At 43.5% G+C, this 17,193-nt stretch overlaps 1 protein-coding gene across 1 annotated transcript in view; it reads left to right on the top strand.

The window, feature by feature from the left end:
• The first annotated feature begins 448 nt into the window (after positions 1–448).
• Positions 449–17,193, top strand: part of FAM135B (family with sequence similarity 135 member B) — a 106,456-nt gene continuing 89,711 nt past the window's right edge. The window contains exons 1-3 of the mRNA XM_044293831.1: positions 449–525; positions 1,983–2,062; positions 16,689–16,828. Of these exons, the coding sequence (XP_044149766.1) occupies positions 449–525; positions 1,983–2,062; positions 16,689–16,828 (297 nt within the window). The remainder of the gene's footprint in view (positions 526–1,982; positions 2,063–16,688; positions 16,829–17,193) is intronic.

The raw sequence follows: 17,193 nt of genomic DNA, 5'->3' as shown, positions 1-17,193 counted from the left end.
AACGTAAAATGAGTGACTACTGCAGAGAGAACAGTTCAGGTGGAGCCAGCCCTGAGAAAGCATGCTGGGATTGGTTAAAAACCCAACAGGAAGCTGATAAAAACAGGAAGTTTTGCATGTAAACATCCTGCCAAGATGCAGTGATGCCGAGAAGAGGAAAGGGCTGACATGAAAAACAGGTAAATGTGGCAAAAATATGCAGTGTTTGGGGCACTCTGGGCAGATCGAAAAATTCATTATGAAACCAGAGAGCCACTTTAACTAATTTTATCTACGGTAATTTGGATGCTAAGTTCACCCACTGAATCAAACTGGTGCTGGCCAGGTGGAGTCATTTGACATGTGGCTCACACATTGCTTTTAAATTTCATAAGTTCCTTTTTGACCCAAAATCTTATTTTCCCCCCATTTTTTTGTTTCCCTTTATAGGTGATGACCTGAAAATACAATGTCTGAGGTACAGGGGACATTAGAGTTTTCAGTAGAGCTCCATAAATTCCACAATGTTGACTTATTTCAGAGAGGGTAAGTACAATAAAACACAATTTCATTGACTCTTTGTTGTTTATGCTAAATATGTGGTCACCCAGTGGTTAGGACATGATTAGCAGTCTGTAGACGGTTTTACGAGCATGTCACAATATGTTATAGCATTTTGTATCGTAGGAAATTAGAGTCCTTGATGAAATTTGTGAAAAAGTAAGGGTGTGTACATCTACTGTATATAAGGCTCCATTGGCATCTCTTTTTGCTTGCCTGCTAATATCTAACTTAAATGAGTTGTGAAAGAATGGGAAGAGTTTTGGCAACCCCCCGCACACACTTAGCTGGACCTGTAAAGGAATGATCACTTACCTGCCTCCCACCGGCTCCCTGCATCTTCTCCTGACGGTCTGCAAGGCTCTGCTGGGCTCCGCCGCTGATGTCAACATCCAGTTTGACATTGTCGCAGCCAATCACTGGTCGCGGCGGTGTCCAGATCCCCTTGCTTCATGAGAAATGCAAGGGGATTCGGACACCACCACGGCCATTGATTGCGGCGATGTCAAATTGGATGTTGGCATCTCAAAGCAGAGTGTATGTCACAGTGAAGTTGAAGCTCCTCTTCCTGGACACTTACAGAATCTGGCAGAATTGAAGTTTATATTCTTACTACTGCTGATGATTAAACCTACACAGAAGGTATGTTTTTCCTGCTGTCCCTAGCTGGTACCTAGTGCTGTCAGCAGTTAGCATGGTCAAAACTGCTGGCAGACTCCGTTTAATCAACTTTCCTATAGTTTAGGCATCTTCCTTTACGATGCAAATAATTAAACACCAAATGGTATAGTAATCGGTACCCTTTTATCACAGTACACGAAAGTGGGGGCACCAACATTAAGTATTGAGGTTGACAATGAGTTTGAAAATGCTCCCGATCAGTGTCGGACTGAGGTTCCTGGGGCCCACCAGAGGAAATTATTCTCAAGCCCCAACCCTTATATCTTCAGTAAAGTTTAATAGGTTTTGAATTCCAGAAATAGACCCTAGTGGCAAGTGATTGGCTCCTAAGGTGGCCAAACGAGTATTTTCTCTTGGATCTTTGGGGCCCATTATGGTGTCAGAGCTTGGGCCCAGTGGAGGATCCTGTTTTGGTCTGGTGGGCCAATCTGACCCTGCTCCCAATGCATACCCAGACATAGGATATAATGGGTCAAATTGAATGCCAAAAGAGTCTTGCTTAAGCACATTTCTCTGGTATTGGTTGGTGTACTTTCTTTTTCACTGTATTAAAAAGCATAATTTTTTTTATAATGGGATTAAAAAGGGACATTTGTCCAAAGACCTTGCCACTTTTTTATTTCTTTCGGTAATTCCATATCTGGTGTCAGCTCCAGTGTCATCTAATCCTGACTTTTTTATGTTATTGAATATTTTTGCTAAGTTTACTTACTTTAATTTTATTGCTTTAAACATCTAAAAATGTTCCCCATTTCTCCCAGGTATTACCATGTTAGAGCTGCATTAAAAATATCATCCAGGACGCCTCACAAGCTGACAGCCTCACTTGTAGGGCAAACAGGTACAGTATCAAGGGATGCTATATTCTGTATATACAAATATCTAAATATAAATGAAAAATTATCTAATGTGATCTGTATACGTTCCTTATGTGGCCTGTCACTTTGTGTGGTCCGTGCATTCATTATAAATCCAATGCGACTCTGCAATTTCAGTACCATGCCATACCACACGGTGTGCTGTTCAGAATAAGCATGCAAATGAACGACTAAGGATATAAAGCACTTTCAATCAGAATTCACATGTCCATAGCACTGTCTAGTTTTTGTGTGAGTGTCCATAGAACTGCATGAGGCCATACTCTACCTTTGATTTTCCCTCAATTTCTTACAGAGGAAAAATAGGCTTTTTTGGTAAAATTTGTAAAATTAAATTGTACAGAGAAAGTACGATGTATCTTTTTTTTACAGCAGTACCAAGCATTGTTATTTAAGGGAGGGGGGCAAACAAAGAACTGCATAGGACATCAGTGAAAGTAAGGCCAGTCTTGCTTACAGATCTTTAGTTCTCTGAGGCTGCAGCCAGACATCATAATAGTATTACAATAATTATAAAAGAAAAAAAGAAAATAAACCAAAAATAAAAAGTTCACCACTGCGGTTCTCGATGTCAAATTGGCTTAGCTGACCTCTGTGCGATGCAGGTAAAATCACAATAAATCAGTCTTTATAAAAAAGGTGGTCGCGCTGCCAGGTATACGTCCCAGTTCACAAGCTCAAGAGAAACGGCAATCTTCTTTGACACAGCCCGCACACCTGAGTCCCGTCGGATAGTAGCCTTTTCCAAAGCAACCTTCCTACGGAATCAAAGTTTCGGGTACGTAGTGAAGGGCCGTAAAGTTGAGTAAATGGAACTCTTTTATTATACTCACAATAAAATCGTGAATAACACACCTTATAAAATCATAAAATCAGGTCCATCAAATCCAATGCCCTATCCAACGGGATTCAGGTGTGCTGGCTGTGTCAAAGAAGGTTGCCGTTTCTCTTGAGCTTGTGAACTGGGATGTATACCTGGCAGCGCGACCACTTTTTATAAAGACATTATAATAGAGTCTCATTACATTGAAATAGGAGATTTTAACTACAAACTCGGAAATCCATAGATCTGCATCATAATTAGTAGTCAAAAGAGCACAGTGCTCAGAAAGTGCTGTAGTTGCAGTGACTGGTCAACTGCTAAAGGGTTAATGTTATAGTTTTGTTGACTGAGATGCTAACTATGCATGTACAGTGGTGCAAATGGCTAATGTGACTTTACTATGCACTATGTGTCCCAAAAGGCTATGTATGGGTAAGAAATTGTTAACTGGCAGTTTCTTACTAATAGTTGCCAAGTGGTGAGTTGGTCCAACTTTTCCCTGGCTAGCAGGTAGTTGTTGGCAAGTCAATCAACGGTTAAAATCTGTATGCTACTGTTGGTGTGTAAGCCAGGCAAGCTAGTGCAGGAGAAAGGAACTCTTCTCCAGGGAGACACCATCCCTGTGAGTGAAAGCTGTTAGAAAAGCAACTGTGCTAAGGAATAACCAAGAAAGCCGAATCTTTACTACAGAAGGTTAAGGACCATAAGCAACAGTACTTGGACAAAGACAGCAAGGGTAACGTACACATACAGCTTTAGACTTTACTGCACGTGGTTTGGGTTATATTACTTCAGGTGCCCGCCACACTACTGAGACGGACGGGCCATCTGAACTAGCACTGCCCCCCACAATTGGGCATTGCAGAGAAATCTTGAGAGAGACTGCACGCCTTTGGTCAGTTGGAAAGATTGCATGTGTCTGAGGTGAGAGATTCAGGAAAGACTACCACCATCACAGCCATCCCTATACACAGCCTTACGGAACAAAAAACCCACACTGTGAAAGACTTGAGAGCTGCGCCTTCTACTTGTATTTCCATCTTCAGTAAAAGATAGACTTTATTTTACTATAGCAAAGCTGGCCTGCCTTGTACCCCGCTACCCATACATCTAACATCAAGGGCACCCCAGTCACCACCAGGTAGGAGACCCCAACATCCAGGTTCTTCCCCAAAGGGAGGAGGGGTTGTGTTCTTCCAAACACTACACGCACGGCCCTAGGACTACTACCACCCTTGTTGCCATTGCCACCACTCCCATCCTTCTCTCCAGCCCCCACCCCTCCACTTCCGGGTTGGTACGTTGCACAGCCCCTTCATTTTAGTGAATGATGCGGTCAAAGGCACATATCTCCAATGTTAATATCTTCTGACATACCTCACTGATGGACTTTACCTGATTTTTTAGCAAGTGTCCGCAGCTTGCTTTTGTATACAGTAGATTGATACTTACCTGATCCCCACCGCTGTGGTTCTCCCAGATGCCTCCACAGGCCAGTTCACCCTGCAAAAAAAAACAAAAACAAAAAACAAGCCCTTGCACAGCTCTGTAGATGGAAATAGAAAAAAGCTATGGGTGCCATAAGATGGTGAGCAAAACCTTTTTTGAATTTAATTAAATTTTTTGAAGAAATAGAACAAAATAAAAAATGATGCAGATTTGTTATGGCTATAATCATATTGACTCACAGAATAGGGGCTTTGTGTTACTTTTTGCACATAGTGAATGCTGGTATATCAAAATCCCAAAAATCTAGAATTGTTTTTTCTTTTTTCCAGTTTCACCCCATAAAGATATTTTTCCAATACAAGATAAGGTAAATTAAATGATGGCAATAAAAAAAAAATACATCTTGTCCCTTAAAACATAGGCTCTCATGTGTATGTGAATGACAAATATAAAAAGTTTGGGCGTTCGAATTGTAGAAAGGAAAACAAGAAAACCCAAAAACAAAAATTGTTGGGGTTGAAACTGGTTAAAAAATGTTAAAATGGAAGAAAAAGACAAATAAAATGGACCATGTGCTCGAGTCCTCTGCAGTGCACAGAGGATCCTCTGCAGCTCGTGGTATAATCGTCCTTCCAGACTTTTTTAATACACGCACTGTCCAGAAATGCAATATGCTTATGCAGTTTTTGGAGATGAGCCAGATACTGATGGATTATCATCTATATGCGCGTCGTAGATTTAATCAGTTTATCCTTCACTCGAGCAATCAAAGTTCTTGAAAAAGACATGAGCTAAGGATGTGACATTCAGTGATTCCAAGTCTATCACCAACTTATTTTTTTCAAATAAGGCAGGCCCAGTAAGGTGACGGCCGACCATGGTCTCCTGGTGTCTGAGGCAGTAGTAGTATATTCACCAGCGGTCCAGACAAGGGATTCCTCTCCAGCAAGTGTAGACAATAGAACAAAAACAGAAAGCTATTCAGGTGAACAGGGCCGGTTTTAGACAAAGTGTGGCCCTGGGCAAAATTGAAAGTGGGGCCCCAAAAGAAATATTGGACCAGAAGTCTGACAGAACTTTGTAGGCACGGACAGGGAGACTGCCACATCATCGCTCTTTAGTCTTTCCAGTGTAAGCTGCGGATCCTGCAGCCTCTTTGGCTATGTTCACATAGAGTATTTTCTGTGCTTAAAAAAACCTAATGCAGAATCTGCATCAGTTTTTTGGGATGTGTTTTTTCTGATACATTTTATAACACACTTTTCTAATGCAGTTTTGACGTGGATTTTCATTAATGCCTATTTTCAAAGGGAATTCTGGACATGGAACCCACATGAAGAATGGCCAGGGCACTTCTATTTTTTTTGTGGTGCAGTTTCTAAAACCACAAGCAGAAAAAAAAGGGGTTGCCCCATCTGGGCCCCTGAAGTGAAGGGAGAGTAAAATGTGAATGCATCGTCATCCTCCATTATGCAATGAAATGAGTGTTTTGAAAATAGATGGTCACTGGCAATTCTATAGCAGTGAATGGAGATAATCCTGCACATGCACACTGTTGTGGGGGATCTGTGTATGACACTGTTATGGTTGATCTATGGATGACACACTGTTATGGGGATCTGTGTATTATGTACTGTTATGGGGGATCTGTGGATGACACTGTTATGGGGGATCTGTGAATGACACACTGTTATGGGGGATCTCTAAATGACATTATTATGGGGGTTCTGTGGATGACACTGTTATGGGGGATCTGTGGATGATGTACTTTTATAGGGGATCTGTGAATGACGTACTGTTATGGGGGATCTGTGGATGACACACTGTTATGGGGGATCTGTGGATGACACACTGTTATGGGGGATCTGTGGATGACACACTGTTATGGGGGATCTGTGGATGACACACTGTTATGGGGGATCTGTGGATGACACACTGTTATGGGGGATCTGTGGATGACACTCTGATATGGGGAATCTGTGGATGACACTCTGATATGGGGAATCTGTGGATAAAACACTGTTATGGGGAATCTGTGGATGACACTGTTATGGGGGATCTGTGGATGACACACTGTTATGGGGGATCTGTGGATGACACTCTGATATGGGGAATCTGTGGATAAAACACTGTTATGGGGAATCTGTGGATAAAACACTGTTATGGGGGATCTGTGGATGACACTGTTATGGGGGATCTGTGGATGACACTCTGATATGGGGAATCTGTGGATAAAACACTGTTATGGGGAATCTGTGGATGACACTGTTATGGGGGATCTGTGGATGACACTGTTATGGGGGATCTGTGGATGACACACTGTTATGGGGGATCTGAGGATGACACTGTTATGGGGGATCTGTGTATGACACTGTTATGGGGGATCTGTGGATGACACACTGTTATGGGGGATCTGAGGATGACACACTGTTATGGGGGATCTGTGGATGAAACATTGTTATGGGGATCTATGGATGACACACTGATATGGGTGATGTGTGGATGACACCGTTGTGGGGGATCTGTGGATGACACACTGTTATGGGGTATCTGTGGATGACATTGTTATGGGGTATCTGTGGATGACACTATTATGGGGATCTGTGGATTACACACTGTTATGGGGCGTCTGTGGATGACACACTATTATGGGGATCTGTGGATTACACACTGTTATGGGGCGTCTGTGGATGACACAATGTTATGGGGGATCTGTGGATGACACACTATTATGTGAGATCTGTGGATGACATTGTTGTGGGGGATCTGTGGATGACACACTGTTATGGGGAATCTGTGGATGGCACACTGTTATGAAGGATCTGTGAATGACACACTATTATGGGGGTTCTGTGGATGGCACATAGTTATGGGGGATCTGTGAATGACAGTGCTATGGTGATCTGTGGATGAAACTGTTATGAGGGTTCTGTTGATGACACACTTATGAAGGGTTTCTTTATTACACTGCTATAGAGGATCTGTGGATGACACACTGTTATGGGGGATTTGTGGAAGACACTTTTATGCAGAATCTGTGGATATCCCTGTTATGGGGATCTGTGGATGACACACTGATATGGGGGATTTGTGGTTGATGTTGTTATTGGGGATCTATGGATGAGACACTGTTATGGGGGATATGTTGATGTCACATTGTTATAGGGCTTCTCTGGATGACACTATTATGGGGGTTCTCTGGATGACACACTGTTATGGGGATCTGTGGATGACAGTTGTGGGGGATCTTTGGATGACACTATTATGGGGATCTGTGGATGACAAACTGTTATGGGGGATCTGTGGATGACACTGTTATGGGGGATCTGTGGATGACAATGTAATGTGGGTTCTGTAAGTGACACACTATTATGGGGGATCTGTGGATGACACACTGTTATGGCGGATCTGTGGATGACACTGTTGTGGGGGATCTGTGTATGACACTGTTATGGTTGATCTATGGATGACACACTGTTATGGGGATCTGTGTATTATGTACTGTTATGGGGGATCTGTGGATGACACTGTTATGGGGGATCTGTGAATGACACACTGTTATGGGGGATCTCTAAATGACATTATTATGGGGGTTCTGTGGATGACACTGTTATGGGGGATCTGTGGATGATGTACTTTTATAGGGGATCTGTGAATGACGTACTGTTATGGGGGATCTGTGGATGACACACTGTTATGGGGGATCTGTGGATGACACACTGTTATGGGGGATCTGTGGATGACACTGTTATGGCGGATCTGTGGATGACACAATGTTATGGGGGATCTGTGGATGACACTGTTATGGGGGATCTCTGGATGACATTGCTATGGGGGATTTGTGGATGACACACTGTTATGGGGGATCTGTGGATGACACACTGTTATGGCGGATCTGTGGATTACACACTGTTATGGCGGATCTGTGGATGACACACTCTTATGGGGGATCTCTGGATGACATTGTTATGGGGGATTTGTGGATGACACACTGTTATGGGGGATCTGTGGATGACACACTGTTATGGTGGAATCTGTGGATGACACACTGTTATGGGGGATCTGTGGAGGACACTTTGTTATGGGGGATCTGTGGAGGACACTTTGTTATGGGGGATCTGTGGATGACACTTTGTTATGGGGGATCTGTGGATGACACTGTTTTGGGGCATCTGGCTGTGATACGGTCACAATGTGGTTTGACCCTAGTGTTGACCTCAGATTCTTATCTATACTCCATCGCCTCTCTTCCCCAATTAACAATGCAGACCACCTAAACAATGCCATCTTCAATAGTTTAGCTAGAGCCCTCTATGGCCCAGACAGTCATGCGGTAATCGAACGCAGCACGGCCACGTCACAAGCACCACAAGCCACGTCATAAGCACGTTGTTTGCTAGGTTATACTGGAGGCACAGGGAGCACACACAGGGGGCACAAGAGCTCACATACGCGGAGGCACACAACGGGAGCAGAGGAGACACAGGGAGCACATATGGGGGACACAGGAGGCACAGGGAGCTCCCACTGGAAGCACAGGAAGCAAGCACAGGCGGCGCACACAGGGGGCACAGGGAGCGCACAGAGATCAGTGACAATCAGTAGTTGAGGGCAGTGCAGGGCTGTTACAATGCGAGTGTGACCCCAGCAGCCCTGCACCCCCTCCTCCACAGACACTGCTGCATGCTTCTTACTGGATGGACTTACCAGTTTTTTTTTATAAGACAGGATCCTGGGTGCCTGGGGGTCTGATACAGCAGAAGGCCCAGTCATCCGAATCTTGCAGCTTGGAGCAAGTTTAGGCAAAATAATGGGGGCGTGGCTATGTTATCTCCACCCACACAGAACCTCCCATGTCCGTGGCAGCAGGATTCTAATGCTGTGCAGTCACCGAGGTCTGGTGAGACGGGGACACTGTGCAGTGTGGACAGCACCTGACTGCTGCAATATATGAGGGTGACAGTCACAGGGAGCATGGGGAGGAAAAAAGGCTCCCACCGGCCCACTTAACTTTCAAACAGCAGGGGGCCCCTTTCAGAAAGGGGGCCCTGGGCAATTGCCCTGTTTGCAACCCTCCCCATCCCCCTTCCCACGCTGGCCCTGCTGTTTTTGATTATTTTTCAGAATGTGACCTGCACCAGCCTTGGTTCCTAAAGTTTGAATGGAGAATGAGCTCTAAATTACCCAGTAATATGCACTAAGCATGAAGAGTTTGCTGGTGAGTGTAGTATTAATGTATGAATGCACGGATGTGAAACATGCTGTAATGTCCAACTAACTGCACAAAGAAATGGAAAGACAATTGTGGCCCTTTCCTCATAGGATTTTAAATCACAGAGTATTTGGATTTTGTACTTGGAGACAACAATGATCTGTACTGAGGGCAGTTGAGACCACAAGGATCTTTACTGGAAGCAATGGAGACCACAAAGATCTCTACTGTTTCAGTGGAGACCACAAGAATCTGTCCTGGCAGCAGTGAAGACCACAAGGATGTGTACAGGGAGCAGTGGAGACCACAAGGATGTGTACAGGGAGCAGTGGAGACCACAAAGATGTGTACAGGGAGCAGAAAAGACCACAAGGATGTGTACAGGGAGCAGTGAAGACCACAAGGATGTGTACAGGGAGCAGTGGAGACCACAAGAATGTGTACAGGGAGCAGTGGAGACCACAAGGATGTGTACAGGGAGCTGTGGAGACCACAAAGATGTGTACAGGGAGCTGTGAAGACCACAAGGATGTGTACAGGGAGCAGTGGAGACCACAAGGATGTGTACAGGGAGCAGTGGAGACCACAAGGATGGGTACAGGGAGCAGTGGAGACCACAAGTATCTGTCTGGAGAGCCGTATAGACTATAAGATCTGTAGTGAAAGCAGCTGAGACCAATGGATCTGTACTGGGGGCAGTGGAGACCGAAAATCTGTACTGGGGCAGTGTAGACCACAGTGATGTGTCTTAGGTTCAACTCTCTTAAATCTGTTCATCAATAATCTTATGGACAGGATTGAGAGTAAAATGCCAGGACTGGACATCACCTACAGCAGTTGACTTTTCTAAACCCTAACAATGTCTCTTGGTACTCAGATACCTCCAGGACTAAGGCTGAATTGCATAACTGGACGGTCACAAAAGCAATATACCATATATGAAGCATGTATAAATACTGGCAGAAAACAGGACTCTGAAACAAACTCACTGATGGATGACAGGAAACAAATGCTGAGGGTCATGGATGGAGGAGATGAGTCAGCAATGTACTGCATGGCAGCAGGTGCACAGCATGCAGGAAGATGTCAGATGGTACAGTGAACAGAAACAAAGCAATACTGAACTGACCCTATCTGAATTCAAGTTAGCAGATCAGCCTGGACAATGCAGCAGCACAGTAACCAGCAAATTTCAAACACAGCAGGAAAATTGTGGAAATTCTGATTCCAGAATACAGAGAAAACACACCAGAGCACAGAACAAAATACAAGCTACCTGGAAGCTATTGCACTACCAAATGCTGAACCGGCAACCAGAATTGTTATGCTGTGGCCTTTTGTTAAAATAAAAAAATAAAATAAAATATGTATATATAATTAAGTTCTCCCCATCAGTCTGCACTCAATACCCCATAATTAGAAAGTGCGAAGAGTCACACAGACATAAGTATTCAGACCCATTGCTATGATTCTTGAAGGTTAGCTCTAGGGCCTCGATTTCTTTAGTTTATCGTTGAGATGTTTGTACACCTTGATTGGAATCACCAATGGTAAATTCAGTGGATTAGACATGATTTGGAAAGACGCAACGGTCTTACAGCTGACAATGCATATCAGAGAAAAACAAAGCCAAGCCATGAGGAGGAAAGAACTGACTGTGGAGCTCAGAGACTGTGGAGGAACAGATCTGGGGAAGGTTACACAAAAGTGTCTGCTGCACTGAAAGTTCCCAAGAGCAAAGTGGCCTGTCTGAAGACGCGTTAATGTCTGGAAAACCTGCTTAGTTATAATTATAGACTTGTATCAAAACTCCTTAAAAGTCTATGACTGTATATAAGGAGAGCAGTTAGAACCCCTAGTTGTCTGCAGTGTTTAGTGAGAGAGAGTCTGCCAGTCTGAAGATAGGGACAAATGTTTAGTCAAGAGACACTGCCAGACTGCTTGAGTGACCGTAGGAAGACGTTGAGATGGGAATACTCTGCTACAGACCCTGAGCCCCAACCCTTTGGCCAGAGTACCAACCTTCTGAGATAGAGAGGGACAGCTAGCTCAGGCCTTTCCTCAGCACACAAACTTCTTCTGCCAGGGAAGAGACTGGAAAAGCTAGATCAGTGCACTGCCTGTATTGTTTTGCACATGAGTTCCTCCAGTACTGACGCACACTGGTTTACCGGAGGCCCTGACTCTCTGGACTTATTTCCCATTGGGTGTACATCTCCTTACCATCCCCTCTGAAGAGCAGAAACATATAGTGACACCTTGACGGTGTCGGGGGACTCATTGTAGCATTGGGGGCCACCACAATCCTGACCACTTAATGTTACATAATTGAAAAGTTGTGACTTTTTTCCGTCTGTTACTATGAAATGATGAGACAATTGAGCAGCTAATATTAGTGTCTCTTGCCCTCTGGTGGACCCAACGTGCCCATGATTTATAGTGATAGCCCACCAATTCCAATTACAACTGTGCAATACTTTATTTATCCTACAGTGGCGCTGTAGAGAGATTGAACACTTGCTGTCAGGTTCCTTTGCAGATTGCCTTGAGATGGTAAGAGCAGGATACTATGTGATCCTTCTGAAAAATGGATTTTTCCAATGTGGAGAACCTAGAGTATATAATCTTTACCATTTGGCAACAATGGTCACACAAAAGTAAGATATCCCAGTGTTGTCACCTGCGTTCAGCCTCATGATGTATAGTAATGGCCTGGTAAAAAGATCTAAACTGAACGTTACATTCATCATTAAAACGGTGTCTCCAGTATCTTGAATTTTCTAATAGATTTTTGCTCTGACCTTGAACACAATATAAAGTCTCCAGAACAAATTGCTAATTAGAAAAAACTGATCCCTGAGACACCCAGCAAGAGCTAGTTAGCTTCAGCGCTGTATTGTATCAGACGTACCCTAGAGTCATATGTATATTCTTTTAATTAAGTACCAAGAAGCTGCTTCATTACACTTCCAGTCTTTCTGCATGAGTGACACCGAGCTGGAGGAAAACCTACTTGACTGAACACGCACGAATGTCAATGAAGGATATGCAAAATGATGCGAACATGATGCCCTTAGCCATAACACAGTCTTCCAGATGGGGGATGAAAAAACCTTCAAACCTAAAATTTTAATCTTTGTGGGTGGTATGTCACTATATGCCTGGAGAAAACTATCATTGTGTACACCTACCACATGCAGATGAAGCAGAGCCAATGGGAACATTACATCGTTATGTGTGGCTTCAACTCATGGACAGGTAAAGGTGCACATATTCTTTATGAAAAGGTTAGAAGAAACTGCCCATTTTGCTGGGATTGGTCAGCTATGTCTGACAGATGTTAGGGGAAGAAAGAAGATTTGAACTTGCCTGATTCTTTGTTCATACAGGAGATATTATGCCTCAAGAGCTTTCTGGCTACACTAATAGTCTTGTCATAAGACTATGAAACCAATAGATGGTGCTGTTCATAAGTAGTGTAGATCGCAAATTTTCCATGCAAATGGTTTTTCAGCTGAAAAACAAGGCTGATTGTGCTCATTTGCATGTCTTTCCCATATGCCCATGTTTATGCAAATCCGTTTTTACATGACAAAACTGTATAGAAAGGTTATTGAATATTATGTTAGGACAATGAGAAAACTTTTTGTCTCCCTAATGATATTGATCTAGGTGCGCAGATCACCCAAGCCATCCAACAGATCTGAAGTAACTTTGAGGCTTACTGGCTCTCAGTCAGATGAGAGCTGGTTTGAAATGTCTCATAGTGCACAAGGCTGCCATTGAAAGGTATGCTGACTAAGCCTGTCATCTGTCTCATGGATAGATTGATGGCTTGCATATACCTGGCTTTTGGCATATAGCCTTTTGTGTGGTTGCCTGTTGTAAGTCGTAGATAATAGGCATCCAGCCATCCTCTTAATGCTGTTTCCAAACCATTTTGATAGGGTTTCCATCAAATTCTAACCTTTTTTTGTGAACCAGACACTCTCTCTTCTTTAGAGCAGGGGGTGCCTGGTTTGATGCTCGGGTCTCCCATTGACTTTCATTGTATAAAACTTTACTCGAGCACCTGCAGTATTCGGCCGAGCACTCGGATGTGCCGAGCATAGCGATGCTCAACACTACTGCTTACTCACTTACTCTGCTATCTTAAGACCACTTCATTTTCGCAGAAAGTTACAGTATAAACATCCAAACAATGCAACCCCAAAAAGTCAATTATCACAGTTAGATCTGCATGTGGCTGCATTCCTCCTATTCCTCTTGAATGGAATCAAACCTGATACTATGATGCAATGTGCCATAGTTCTGTATTTAAACACTATCAAGATTGGAAGGGTCTTTATAAAAGTATACGGAATACCATCAAAAGTTGATGTCCCCATTGTGCTCCACATGATCATAGTTGAAGCCTGTGGTGGCAATCCAGCATGAAAACTAGAGATGAGCGAAGTTTTGAAAAATTTGATTCCGCAGCTTCGACAAAAGTTTCGAGAAATTAGATTTCTTATTCCAGGCCAATCTGCCTAAAAGCAGCGTTTTCACATCTGGCATAAAAACAGATTTCAGACAGAATTGGAGTAAATGGATGTCAATACAATGACATCCATCCTCCAGTGTAGTGTAGGTTAAATAAAACGGAAACGTTTGTTTCCGTTTTAAAGAACGGGCACGCGGATCCATCAGATGGAAGGCTGGTGATCCAATCTCAATGTGAATACTTGGAAGTTACTGTAAAGTAGTGACCCCGTGACAGAGTGGGGAGAGTGGCAGCAGCAGTTGCAGTAACAGTGTCAATGGTGGCTCCATGGGGGCATAGAGGCAGTTCCTGGGCCATGACAAATAAGCGTGGTGTCAGAGCAACCCACCAGTTGTTGGCTGTGTGTATCTGTTGTCACTTGAGATGATGTTGAAGAGCGAGTCAACAATTCCAGTACAGCTGGAATGTTGATCAAAACACGACCACTGGATGGCAATGGCAGTTCTGACCTGTTGCTGCGGCTGCTGCTACCACCCCTTCTTCTGCTGTTACTTGTGCCAGCTACAGTATCATTTTTTCCACTGGCCGTTCCTTTGGAGGGCTCAGGCAACTGGCTGTAGGCCATAGTGTATAACAGCTGTATCACTAACAGAACAAATTAGCTATGAATGTTGGTGCACTGCAGATATGTACACAGTGATAAATTAAACCTGCCTGTAATACTGACGTACAGTAACTCTACAGCTAACAGAATGGATTAGCAATGACTCTTGGTGCACTGCACAGTTACTGTATGTACACAGTGTAGTGATGTGTACAGTATAAGTGCTGGGAGGCGTGTACTGTATATCCCACCCAGATACCTCAGCTGGGTGAGATAACTGAAATACAGAGCAGTGGTTTCAGCAAAGTGTAGTTTGTTGAGACAGTTTTGTCTAGATGTTGTTCTTTCATGTGGACTGGGGGATAGGTTTAGTAGTGGGATCTGCCAGTCCACACCCATCCACTACATGTATTGTCTGTTGCCGGAGGTGATCGCAGGTGAGGCCTGCTGCTGTAATCAAGAAGGGATAAAACCAACCCTCTGTGTGTCAGTCTGTGAAGAGAGGACCTGGAAACAGAGGCCTACAGAGGCTCTGGGTGGTCTCAGCCAGGCGGACTGAGGCGCCACAAGGCTGTGTGAAGCCGGATCTCTTCCCTGTCTGGACTTGTGTTCGATGAGTGGGTTGGAGCTTGAAACCCTGTGTATAAGCTGTGCTTAAAGGTGAGTCAGGGAAAAGTACTTTGTATTAGTTAGAGCCCAGACGGGCAGAAGTTTATTACATTCTGTTTATGTTTGTGCTGGTGCGAAAATAAAGCATCACTTGGGCTTTAACTCCATTGTCTGACGAGACGTTTGTGATTGCGACCCTCTGAGAGAGAGCGATCGCTCACAACAGCGATAAATTGTAGCAGAGTCTTTAGTTCAGCAGTCTCCTACGCTCTCTCTCCCTGCACTCTCCTTCTCCAATGTTGTCCTACACTGTCCATAGTGCATGATGCTGTCACGGCTTGGTGGTAATTGGTCGTGATACTTTCGTTGCACATGATGTGTTGTTTGTTATGCATGCATGTGCACTTCCCCTTTAAGGCTGTTTCCCTTCCCATTTCTGGTGTGTATGGGGTTAAGGTGTGTGCAAGGTGGAGCTGTGTTGGGCCTCTTGTTCTGAGTTGTGAGCCTGAGGTCAGATTGTCTTCAGTGTCTTGAGGAGCTGGTGCTTTTCCATCTGCCCAGTCCTTGAGGGACACCTTATGGGACATCGATGTCACCCATTTGTGTCTGTTGCTGTTACCCTACCTCACGTGTTGTGTGTTTGGTCTGGGTTTATGTTTGAGGTTTGTTGTTATGTCTGGTTTGGTGTTTCATGTCATGTGGGATGAGGGTTTTATAAGGCTGTGACATCATAGGGGGATGGCTACCTGCAGATTGGCTGGCTGCACGGCATTATGGGTGATCCTGCGTTCCCAGGCTTGTCTCCTCGGACCTTTCATATTCTAACATGTGCAGCCATCATTTTAGGAACATTGATTTGTTACCACGAAGCACAGAAATTCGGACTCGTTAAGATTCAAAGTTTTCCTAAACTTCGGACCGAATTCCACTTCAGATGCTTCGCTTCGTTCAACACTAATGAAAACCAAGCAGCACTGGCATAGGCCACCTTGTTAACAGCATAAGAAATTCTACAAATGCCATCCCCCACTGTAGTATTTCCCATGCTGCATGCTAAGTGGATTTTGTAGCACTATTTAGATGTCAAGTTGTCATGGTTAGCAGAGGCTTCAGCTATGGCCTAGTAGAGGACAACGGAACTAACCTTACATTTTTTTGCTTAGAGGCTTGAGGGTAGTGACACAGTTACAGCAGTTGTCTCACAATGCAACCCTAGTCCATATATACTTGAGCATATGGATATGAGAGATGAACAATTGTATAAATAAGTATATCAGCCTATTCAGAAAATGTCTTAAAAATGTTCGATTGGTCAATGATTGGCCAAACGTATGATAGACCTCAGGTTGTAAGTGATTGAAATTTAATTTAAAAAAATCATTGACTCCAATATTTCTTTGTTTTTGCAGATGACCCTGGAGCATATTCCCCGTGTGTCTTTGATAATGTTGTATATAGTCGTATATTCCAGATCCTGTATAGGAATGAAGACCTTGATATTAATGATGTCATGATATTCAAGGTGCACTTATTTCTGGATGGAGAAAGGGTTGGTATTTCATAATTAAAAGTGATAAAGGGAATAGGTAGTATGGAATACTGTAGCCAGTTCACTTCTGACCTAACCAAATCCTTTCACAATGGAAAGTAATCTGAACGGTACAAACGCTAAATGGGAAATAATCTAAGGCTGTATATGTGCAATAATACAACTACCATAATCCTGCCTCTACTACCGCTTCCTATGTACAAAACTATGACTACTATAATACTGCCGCTTATGTAGACGAATATAACTACTATAATACTGCCTCCTATGTACAACAATATAACTACTATAATACTGCTCCTATGTACAAGAATATAACTACTATAATACTGCTCCTATATACAAGAATATAACTACTATAATAC

This window comes from Bufo gargarizans, chromosome 5 (assembly GCF_014858855.1).
Source record: "Bufo gargarizans isolate SCDJY-AF-19 chromosome 5, ASM1485885v1, whole genome shotgun sequence".
NCBI classification, from domain to species: Eukaryota; Metazoa; Chordata; class Amphibia; order Anura; family Bufonidae; genus Bufo; species Bufo gargarizans.
The sequence above is the reverse complement of the archived record's forward strand: the minus strand, read 5'-3'. Positions and strand labels throughout refer to the sequence as shown.